At 40.2% G+C, this 12,264-nt stretch overlaps 1 protein-coding gene across 3 annotated transcripts in view; it reads right to left on the reverse strand.

Moving 5' to 3' along the window:
* The window catches only part of LOC126389219 (gamma-aminobutyric acid receptor subunit alpha-2-like), a 50,415-nt gene that overhangs the window by 27,740 nt on the left and 10,411 nt on the right, over positions 1-12,264 (reverse strand). For all 3 annotated transcript variants that reach the window (XM_050042786.1, XM_050042784.1, XM_050042785.1), the window contains exons 4-5: positions 4,766-4,833; positions 1,384-1,604 (exon numbers count right to left, since the gene is read on the reverse strand). In XM_050042786.1, the coding sequence (XP_049898743.1) occupies positions 1,384-1,604; positions 4,766-4,833 (289 nt within the window). The remainder of the gene's footprint in view (positions 1-1,383; positions 1,605-4,765; positions 4,834-12,264) is intronic.

A 12,264-nucleotide genomic window follows, 5' to 3' on the forward strand; every position in this document is an offset into this window, starting at 1 on the left:
TTTTGCTGACAGGCACGTTGACAAAAAGATGCTACGTTGCATAAAATTGGATGCACAAAGAATACATTTGAACATGAAGTCTGTAGCTATAGCTTCTGGACATACTTCTGTCCGCACCACACATGCTTTAGCAAGATATGTGTTCTGTCCAAGTTAGAGAGAATTAGCTGAGACTAAATATGAATATGAATAAATATGAGTCTACAGCCAGCAGCCTGTTAGCTTAGCTTAGCACAAAAACAGGGGGAAACAGCCAACTTTCTTTGTTTAATCTGCCAAAAACCCAAAGTGTAAAATGCCAAGTTGTGGTTTCATGTGCCAGACTATTAAAGAGATAGTTCTGATCTTTTAAAGTAGGGTTGTATGAGGTACTTATCCATAGTCAGTGTATTACCTACAGGCTCGCCCCCAGTTTGGAGAAGCAGGCAGGAGTAATGCCACAGAAGGTAAGCAACGTACTGTTGTGGATGAGAGCAGCAGCAAAACATATTTTAGCCACCTAAAAAATCCAAAATCAGTTGACATGTACGCTATATTGAGAATATTTTCACCACTTTACCTTGCCAAAGCCAGTCCCTTACAACTGGGAAGGTGTTAACAGCCTAAGTTCTCCGTCTATGCTCTCATCAAAGCCACCAGACTCCATTGAGAACAACTGTAATTTTAGCTCACTGAATACGGGAGGTGTTGGTCTACATCTGCCTCAATCACTTAGTTAGTATGTGTTATTGTGAGACTTCGGTGAATCCATACTAATCCATTAAAACACCAAAGTCACACAAAAACACAAACAAACTAATAGAGTGAGGCAGCTGACCAGCAGCTCCTGTGTTCAGCAATGTTAAATTACTGTTGGTCTGGCTTTGAAAAGAGCAATGTAACCACTTCAATTCCCCATCGGAAAGGGTTGTCTGTAGCAAAGTAAAGCTGTGAAAATATTTTAAATATAGCATACATTTAAACTGCATTTGGCTTTTTTTATGTAAAACTTTTTTTGGTGGCTAAAATACGTTTTGCTGCTGCCCCCATCCACAGTAGTACATTGCTAGCTTGTGGTGGTACTCCAGCCTGCCTTCTCAAACTGGGGGCGTGTCACCCACCATCTACTGCAGGTAATACACTAACTATGGATAAGTACTTCATACAACCCCACTTAAAAAAACACAAACTATCCCTTTAAAATCATGGGCTGCCAGCCGTGACTTCATATGTAGCGTACAGACATAAGAGCGGTGTCTTCTCATCTAACTTGGCAAAAAAGCAATGAAGTGTATTACCTACAATGATAAACTATTCCTATAAATCTATCTCAGCACATTAAACATGAATATAATGAATACTTTGTGACTTTCTCTTCAGACATGCTCATTGGACTTGAATTACCTCATGGTGTACAGCAGCGTCCCGTCATCTTTGATCCTCAACAGTTTATTAGGCATGGTCATGTTATGAGCCACAGACTTTTTCCCATTGTGGAAGAAGGTGTCCGGAGTCCAGATTTTACTCGCCATCAGGTTGTTGAGAGGCAGAATATTCATTGGTCCGTGAAATTTCAACCTCTCATCCTTCCAGCTTTGCCGGAAGAAAACATCTATGGTGTACTCCTGTGGGCAGAGGAGTTAAATAAGTAAATAATCAAACTGTGTTTTGACTCTTTTTTTATGCTTCAGCTTCCCAATATGAAAATGAGTCCCATATCTGCTCAAAAAAAAAATCAAATAAAACACAGGGTACTCTCCGCTGCCCTGTTTCTTCAGAGCCTACAAGCAGGAGTTCTTCATGACTGACTTCACCTGCCACTTAAAAACCTGGGCACTGAATGGCTTCCTCTATTTGTCAAAGCTCCATCAAGGTGAGTCCCACGCACTCCGTGTTCCTCTCAGCCCTCTGAGCCGGTGTTTTCCTAAGCTGGTTCTGAGGCCAAGACAACCCCTTGACCTACAATCCTCCGTTGTCAGAAGAAACCGCACACAAGGAAGGATTTAGGGCAGAAAGCCCTGCACTGCGAAATGTGTGTATGTGTGAGTGTGTGTTTGTGTGATTCACACACACACAGCAAGTGAAAGTGAGAAGGAGATAAATTCCTCCAGAGTGTTTTTTGCTGTCACAGTTGAAAGGCCTCTGACATTTAGATCACAGGGCACTGAAACTAAAAACAAAAGTACAGACTCTCTTTTGTGGTGCAGCAGCTCTTACAGTAAATTACAGTAAAGGTTTAGTGAAATATGGGTATCGTTTTTTTGTTTGTTTGTTTTTTACCATGTTGGGTATTGGTTACAGTAACATTTTACCCACTAAAGTACTAATCCAGCCCAGAGGAGAAAATGTTGGCATTGTATGTTTCTACATACCATAAATATGTTACATTTGTTCATTTCATATGTATGTGTCAACCTTTCTAAAGTGACGTAGTAAATGAGCTGACTTTGTCATCAGTAGGTGGAGGGGATGGTGGATGGCTTGTCACCTAGGCGAGATGCCTGCCAAGCCGCAGATCACTGTTCAACACCAACAAACAACAAGACTAGTTGTTCTGTAAGTCATCTCTGCCTTTCCAGCAGCTTTTTAGGCACCAAACATGCAAGTTCGTAGTGACCTGACGCAGTTTTCCAGACAGGACAGTGTCACAAAAAGCAATTGTTTTTTACAGAGTAATCAACAGCTTCTCCAACTGCACTGCTGAAACTGGATCTTTTCAGTTACATGTTTTTTTTCCTAATCATAACCAAGTGGTTTTTGTGTCTAAACTTAACCACATAGTAACCACAGCACTATTAAAATGTAAATTTTCAACCATCTGCTACATAATACCGTACAACGCATCTGTGGTTTGTGGAAACGTGCAATGCCAACATTGTTTTCTGGTGACTGGGCTGAAAGTACTTGAGATCTGGGAACACAGCAACATTTCTCCAACAAATCTATTTCTATTTCAAGTCTTGTCTGAGAAGCTAAAGCCTGATGTTGGTTATTATTCTTATTTGGTCCAGAAATGATTAAAAACACATTAATTAGCAACATAATGTTATCTATTATGAGTAAATCCTACATAACACATCGTGCTCCCATAAATAATCACTGGCCAAATGTGTATTGATCCGCAACTGAAAATAGTCCCTGAACAAATGTACCATTTCCTCCTTGTTTCCACCATATTTGCTAAAAACTACAGTGCCCAGCTCTTTTAGGGAAATTACTGAGCCTTTTTCAAAATGAAACTATATATCTGTGACATGTTTTTAAAGATATATGTCTTCAATATTAACAAATGGGCCTCAGGCTGAGTGCCACAGGCAGGGTAGGAAAGTCATGAAGTACTTAAAGACACATTTCTATTTTTTCCCCATGTGTTTTTTTGACAAGAAGAAAAACATGGAACACCTCCAGACTTACTGTCACCTATAAAACCTTTCTGATCACCTCACTGCTTGTGATTCTTGTCCCGTTCGAATTGTTGTAAAACAGAATTATCCTTTCAGGCATGGTGTTACTACACAGACCACACCTACAGTTCCAACTCATAAAGCTGCAGCCAAAGAATATGCAGCTGTTTTGTCTCTATTTTTAAAGATTACACTACGTTTTCCTCCTTTTCTTCTTCTACTTATGATTTTCCTTTCATTTTCCGGCTTTGGCTGTCAGTAGACCTCTCATAAATCCTATAAAGCGGACCGCCTCAGCAATCGGCTGTATTGCTCGACAGTATCTGAATAAATCAATCAGGTCAGAGGGGAATATATTTCAGGCTGTGCAAGACTACAACCTGCAATAAATCACATATGTTCAGCCTTAGACTTTATTCTGCTATACTGTTTTACTCATGAATGAATAATAATATATATAATTTTCAAACCTGAAAATACATTGATGTGATATTACCCCATGTTTTCTTTTTATTCTGACATATTAGTGGCTTACTTCTTGGGCTGTAAGCTCTAATGGCTGTGACTACAGTATTCAGTGATGACCTCTGCCAGTGAAATTGGAGGAGATGATGTTTTCAGCCCTGTCAGCTGTTTGTCTGTCTGTCCATCTGTTTGATTGCAAAATAAAAAATAAAAAAAAAGAGACATGAGGGATGACTTAGCTGAAATTTAGTGGACGGATCACCCTCACATGTGGGTGGTGTCTAGGATCTGGGATTTCGACCATGAGATAATTTTTATTTTTTAGTCCAAACGACTTATTATTCTGTGTCTGAGACCTGCTTCGCATAAGTGGCGTTTTATGTTCAGCTGAGTGCCTTCTAGTTTACATATCTTTCAGAGGCTACTGCATTGAACTCCAACATCATAACTGCTAAATCAATAGATCAATCACTTGGAAAATGGGTCTTCAACAATAGGAGGGGCGCTGATGATATGATGTGAGGGTGGGCACGTGTTTCAGAATGATAAACAGGAAAGCCCAGGATAAACAAAGGAGTGACTTGAATAACAAGAGGACTTTCAATAATTTATAAGATGAAAATTGTCAGATGAATAGACATCGTGCTGTAGTGTGGAAAAAAAACTCATCCCACTTCAGTATTGTGGTGTGTGTGGGGAGAAAGAGAGGGACATGATGCAATTATGAAAGGAGGGGAAGCCGTAATGATTCTAAAAATATGGCAAAAGAAGCATCTTCTCCTCCTTAAAGTTATGAAGTATGGTATGAACAGAGAGTACTCCTCTAGAGTGGTGTTGTTCTCTAAGTGTTTATACAGCAGCAAAGATGTGGGTGGATAATTAAACTCAATAAATAAATGTCCAATATCTGCTCTCACCATGTCTGTGTCTGAAACTGGTCCAAAGCTGGTGACGTAGATGTTTGTCTTCACCTCAGTTATCCTGTCTGGATAAGAGACAACAATCAAAACAAAGTTAAAATGCTGCAAAAAAAGGTTAAAAGGTATAGAGGTGGTGAATGTTACGTTACAAGCTTTTGATTGTATTGTTTAAAGGAGAGAACAGAGGCAGTTAAGGAGTCTTTTTATGGGCTTTGAAAAAACAATTAGTTTAAAGTTTGCGTAAAGCAAAAATAAATATGCATGAAATGAGTTTGTCACAGGGCAGCATGGTGGTGCAGTGGTTAGCACTCTGGCCCCAAAGCAAGAGGCTCCTGGGTTTGAATCCACCGGCCGGCCAGGGTCCTTCTGTGTGGAGTTTGCATGTTCTCCCCGTGTCAGCGTGGGTTTTCTCCGGGTACTCCGGCTTCCTCCCATAATCCAAACACATGCAGGTTGACTGGTGACTCTAAATGGCCTGTAGGTGTGAATGTGAGCGTAAATGGTTGTCTGTCTCTATGTGTCAGCCCTGCGATAGTCTGGCGACCTGTTCAGGGTGTTTCCCGCCTGTAACCCACGCTGACACAGGGAGAACATGCAAACTCCACACCGTGTCGGTCATGTTATGAATCACTCAGCCAAATTTGAATGATTAAAAAAATCACCATGTATATTGAATTAGAATTCAAAATCATGACAAAATGAGCAGTGCTCTCTGCTCTGAGACACTGGGGGTGTGATGATCTAGCCGCTGAACAGCGACAGACTCTCATTAGCAGCTAACCCTGTACTACACATGCCCTGAGCCAAAGAAAAGAAGCCTCTCTGCAGCAATAGACAACTTTTAGCAGCTAACAGCAGCTAAAGTTAGCACAAAGCACACACCAACAGCAGTGAGGAGTAACTGCCAGCAGGCTGGGTAGCTGATACGGGCTGAAAGACTAAAAGGTACATTAGTGACAGCTATTTTGCATGTGTTTAAATGATCGTGGCATTTAACAGGGATGTTATTCATACATGTATTTCACCGACAGAGCTAAGAGAGCTTGCGGAATGTAGTGAACTCACTGCACAAGCAGAGGGGCGAACAAAATGACACCGATGGTGTGCGCTCTGACATGAATAGTAACATAGTTTTCATACAGTAGGGGAGGGGTTATGTTCCCCACCTTCAAGAAATCCCTAAAAACGCATCTGTTCAAAACTGCCTACAACCTCTGAATTCAGTTTATTTCGACCGCCCTTTCTGGACTATTTCCCTACAGACATACAGATGCCAGATACCCATAATATGAATGGAGTGGTGTATAGCCATACTATCGAATGTTTTAGTAGCATCTCAGCACACTGAACTGCCAACTCTGTAAAATACACTGTGCTCAATTTTGCCACACCCAAGACTGTATGGGTTGTAGCTGCTGCTGCGGGCAATTGAAAGAGTCCGTCTGACTGCACATACACAGTGACAGAGCTAACTATTAGCACAACATGACTGACGTTACCTAACAGTTATTAACGGTTTGAAGACAGAGTCGAGCTATTTCAGTGTCATTGTTGGTTTGTTGGGGCTGTTTACTGGCGCGGTGTCAGATGTTAGCTGCTGTTGCTGTGTTAGCTTGCACATACTGGGCAGACATTAACTGACCATTTGCCGGAGGAGAGGCGCTCATGCGACAGCAGCAACAGAAAGTTTACTGATCCAGCAGGTATCAGGATTCAGGATCAGACCCCCAGTGTAAAAAGGATCAAATTCAGGTCCTGTTTGACTGTAGACGTTCCAATACTGGGTCATTTCAGTCAATATTTTAAAATTATCAAGTACTGATACCCAGCCCTCCTCCTTAGTAAGGTAACCAACTTTACTGTGTCCTGCTGTGTGGAAAATGATTTGCTCTGTTTGATTTGTTTGGCTGCACTGTAAACAAAGATAACAGTTGATCCTGTGTTGTATTTCTGACAAAGTGGCTGCTTAGTGATTGTTTGCTGTAGAATTAAACGACACTTGCTGCTACCAGCAGTGACCACAGGTGGCACCAAATCAACGTAGGTATGACATTATAAGGATCACGACTTTTAACACACACAGAAAGAAAAGTTATACTCCTTCCAACAACATAGAAAGAGTTTCAGATTTTACTGTTGCTGATCAACTTTATAAATCAATCTTATTTCTTTCTAGTGTCATTTGTATGCTAATCAAGTGGAACTATTTTGTTTTCATACTCGGTTCAGCTATACGTGACCTGTGCAAAGTCAATTCATGGGCAACTCTTGTAAGATTATATTTAGTGAGCCACAGCAACACGTAAGCTATGATTTTAAGCGTACAAAATTTGTCCTAAATGTTCACACTGATGTGACAGATAGGAAGAGCAAAGCTCTCATATGCTCCCTATTCAAGTGATAATGTGCTACTGCATCAGGGCTGCTGCATCAGGTCCATTTGCTTTCTCTACACTCTGTCTCTTTCAATAATTACTGAAGCTCCATCTCTCATGCTCGGTCAATTCAAAAAGCTTTCACGTTTTACTCTACACTCTGTACTACACAACAAACAGCATCTCACATACAATCTAAAGAGATCATTACTCCTCAGTAAAGTGCTCTCATGCATGGCAAGGCAAGCCGCCATTCAAGTCCCTCTAACAGGACATATTATGAAAATGCTGTCTTATTTATACGGTAAGGTAAATCAAGGGGAAGTGGCAGGTTGCCAGGTAATAGGTGCAATCCATTTAGCAAGACATACGGTGGGGTGCATTTATTTATGTGAACCCGGCCTTTTTATGTGAATCAGGCTGATCTAAAATGATCAGGTTTTTACTGTGGCTCGCAGAGGCCTCCATTAGTTTGATTTATTTAAAGAGAACTGCTCTTTGTGGGGTCTCACATGAAACACCATCTCGGTAAAAACCATGTTTGACACTAAACGTGGTCGTACTCCACTGCTTCTTCTTACATCTTATCATTGGTGTGTACTGTACCTTAAAGCTGGGGTAGGCAGTTTTATTTTGATTTCATTAGGAAAAAATACCATAATGAACTCTGAGCAAAGTGGACTTTGAAAACTGGACTTCTGCATCTCCTCTTGGCTCTGTATTTAGGCTTTAGAAAATCTAGCCTGTGATGGGAGACTTTGGCCAATCACAGGTCACCTTTGAGAGAGGGCGTTCTTATTGGCTGTTCTACAAATGAAGATGTGAGAAAGTTGCTATTCTAGCATTGGCAACAATTGCCTACACTGCAAAGCAGCCTAAAGAAAGAAGATGGACTCATCAAAATGAGAGTCTAAAAGAGAGTCTGACAATAAACGAAACAAAACGTGTCAGTATCAGAGAAGCATGTCAGACATGGAGAGAAAATGTTGCTAATAGTTTAGCCTTCTGCTAACCAGAGCTAAAGACTCACAGCTGCATCTTCAACTTCAGGTTCATATAACTTCTGTATTTTGTATTTCCAAAAAATTATTGACATGTTATTATGAGCAGTTACTTTTGATTAAGATATTTTGTGTGTTCCAGGGCACTGCTTCACTGTTTTCTATTGTTGATATCATTCTTGGATATTTATTGTTCTCTATTTATTCTGCATATTCAAATGAGAATTGACATCTTTTACTTTTATGAAGCGCTGCTTCCTCTTTCTGAATATGTATTGTTTATGTTGTTGATCATATTTTGTTCTTGTTTGAGGTTTTTGACATACCAAGATAATTATTTATACATTTTATTGGGTGTGTTACAGAGAATCCACTTGAATGATCCTTACTTGGACTCATGGATTGGTTGTTGTTCTTTGTTAAGTGTGTACATACAGTAAATGTGTATGTACCATATATATGCAGGCTTGTTGTCATTTGTTATGTTGAACACATAACTATGCCAGAAGTGTACCAGTGTGCGAGGGATGATTTTTGTTATATTGTAGCATAAAAAATTACAACCCTGCTTCAAAAAAAAAGCCCACATGAATGAACAATGAAAAGAGGTCTGTAGAGAACCAAAATCCACCACCAAATGATAGCTCCAGTCCATTTGCATTGCATGAGTGGAGCAAATTTACATGCAAAACTAACCATATTTGACCAAATGATGCATCCTTGCAGTAGCAAACCTGGAAAAGCACAGCCCTCCGGGTAAATACATGTCTGCTATTTAAAAATATCCAGAGTGCATTTAATGCCGGAGGACATCAGGACACTTATTTATAGGCACAAGGACAATACCTAAAGTTCATTTATTCAGCAAGAGCAGTCAGAAACATGTGCTTTTCATATAATCTGAATCATGTGGTGCAGATGGGCCTGCTGAACCATGTTTAATCAGTCAGACAAAACCTGTCTGTGTTAGGGGACAGTGCATCCCGCCGTGCAACTATCCAAATGTCAACTTAACTCTTGCCAGTTTGGACAGAGATAAATAGCATCAGCAAAAACCCAGTGTTGTACAGCTTAGAATGACATCAGTCCAGATTAAATGTGTTAAACACCTGATATCTTGTAATGTAGGTGAAGGGCTGTGTTTTATGCTTCTGTGTTGTTAGCATTGCATTTTAAGCTGAGTAAGCAGATACTGTGGTTTTAATAGTTGCATGAGCAGCAGTAGATATCTTGACACCAAAATTATTACCCAAAGAATCACCCAGTCAAACCAGAATACATCACCCACAGTTCAAAAAACACAAATGTTAACAATATCCATTAAGGCTCTGTCTATGACAATACAGATATTTTTTAGAACACACATTTTTCCCCTCTGTAAATTTGAAACAATCTGTCCACACAACTTTTGTTTTACAAAATATCTCCAGCCACAAATAAAACACAAAAATAAAAACCAGTGCTCACCAGGTCAGTCTGTGGCGATAAAGGCTACCTCAACAATATGTCAAATATCTGCGCATGTGTCATGAGCTTCATTTCCTTCAGCAGTGTTAACAAATCACACGACTGTAAACAGGAAGCTAATTATTTCTTTATTTATATACCATCAATACTAATTTATCCAACATCTTTTCGGTAAGCAGCCAAAAGTGCTAAATGTGTGGACAAGGTACTGAAAACAAACTGGTAGTTCACCATTGTCCGCCATTGAATTTGCCTAAAGGGCTCCAAAACTGTTAGAACTGGTCCTGCTTTTTACAGTGATAGATGTTTGCATGGTTACATTTATGTTGTGATTTTATTTTTTACACTCCCAGGAAAACAGTGGACTTTGAAGCTGCATTAATTGGTTAGCAGCCCGAAGTGTTAAGTGTTAGCAGACTTTTGTCTCAAGACACAAAGCAACATCAGCATTCATTTGGACTTGTGTTGACTTAGGTCTGCTTTGTGAGAAAACAGGTCTGATGAAAGCAGAGAGACTGAATCAAAACAGCAAAGTAAGCTGAAAGATGATGAAATGCCACGTGTAACTGCTGAGTTGAGTGATAACTACAATGAGTTCACACTATAATTGGTCATACATAATCATATTAGGTCAAATGTTCATAAGCAAATACTGATCAGTGCAAATTCAAAGAATCCTTGTTTTGATTTTAACTTCTACCTCTCCTTTAAACAGATGCACAAATTGATGTTTACTAACCAAGATAGCGTGGGATGTCTCATACTGTAACCTTAGTTGCTAAACACATTATATTTTTGGGTTATTTTAGTTACTTCAGTCACCATACTAATTTATGTGTTACAAAATACTGTGGAAAGGTGATCACTATAGCAGGAATAATTCCACATTGTTATTTTGGATTTTCAGAATTATTTTGCATTATTACATACAGTAATTACTCCTTTATCATTAATAGCACTTGAACTGTTATTTTATTAGGGCCCGTCCCAATACCCCCCTTAGCCCTACCCCTTGGCCCCACCCCTAGATTTGCGCGTTCCCGCAAGGGGTAGGGGTGTACCAATTCCTTTTTGCGTTTAGGGGTAGGGGACATAACGACGGGTAGTGGGTATGAAACTAGCCCTTCTGAGCGAGGGATTTCAGATGCTGACTTGCCAGCGAGAGGTAGACGTCGCCATGGCTACCACTGAGCAAGAGAGGGGGGAAAAAGGTCATACATGTACATATAATTTTGCAAATAAACATGAAACTTTTGTAAAAACGTTTTCGAATAACTGTGTATTTGTGTAGAGAACGGTATAACAATTTCTTATTGCTATTCACAATGTCTAGATTGTAGTTGACAGAAAGCTAGCCAGCTAACTAACGTTACCGTCGTCAGGTTGCTTGTTAGCTAGCTAGCTAGCTCGCACTATCTGGCGTCTGTCATCTGTCCTGTTCTGCAAAATTGTCGGATTTTTCACATTCCGATAACACGCAAGGTAGTATAACTATGCTGCCTTGTAATGTTATAAGTCCACTGTCGTACATATCTTATTACCCTAATGGCACATTAGAAGCAAGCATAATAGTAGCTCCTTTGTAGAAATGTAGATGGCTCACGGTTTCCTGTTTAAAATAGTTACGTATGCACGAACATAACCGACGCTGTGACGTAGTGAGTGGTGTCCCAATTCCTAGGGAAAGATTTCAACCCCTCAACTTTCAACCCCCAAGGGCTAAGGGGTAGTGGACAGGGGGGGGGGGGGTATTGGGGGGGGGGGGGGGGGGGGGTATTGGGATTGGGCCTAACTATAGTTCCTACCGGACATTGCTTTGCAAGGGACAGGTGTTGGTGTAACAGACTCCGGGTAACGTGCTGCAGTTAACAGTGAAGCTGGATGTACGCTGCCCTGCTGTATTTTCATGTGAATTAAAGAAGATAAAACAAGAGAAACTGTAGCCTGCTTATTGCCCACAGGCCAAAATGACTGGGGAATGCTTCTGAACAAGAAAGTAGGGTTACAATACCACAGACATGTGAGAGGCTTACTTGTGTTTGAAAGTTGGGAGCATTTTTGTCTTAACTTTGCCCTGTTGGATAAGTAACCCAACAACATTATTTACTTCGGTTCTCATGTCAAATCGACAGATCAGTTGGAATTTGACATCAAAATCTTGCTTTTAAGCCAGAACATAATGCATAGCTCTGAGTGTGAAGTTCTAGTTAGCTGACAAATTTTTGGGGTGGAAAACAAATTAGTAGCAGAAGTGTGAATATGAACAGAAGTGAGCTGCCTCGCAGTCACACTAATGATGATGTGGGAGCAACTGTGCTTTCTGCATTCGCTCTCTGCAGCCTGGCTTGATTTCAGTGAAAGTGACAGAAACCAATTGCTGCATTTTAAAAGAGCTTAGTATTGCTTCAACACTCGAAACAGAGGACAAGTATCAAAAATAAATGCTGGATTAAACCAGTTAGGGTTACAATTTAGTCCACAGTAGTTACATTACAGTCTCTGTATTGGAGAAAAATAGCTGTTTTTGCTTGTGAAAGCAATAGGTCTGTTTAGACATCAAATGGCTGTGATTATGTTGTATTTGCTACAAATAAAGTCAAGAGAAATGTGCAGCCTGAGCCCACACAGTAATTCATTCATTGTTGAAACGATT

Source organism: Epinephelus moara, chromosome 4, assembly GCF_006386435.1.
Source record: "Epinephelus moara isolate mb chromosome 4, YSFRI_EMoa_1.0, whole genome shotgun sequence".
Taxonomy (NCBI): domain Eukaryota; kingdom Metazoa; phylum Chordata; class Actinopteri; order Perciformes; family Serranidae; genus Epinephelus; species Epinephelus moara.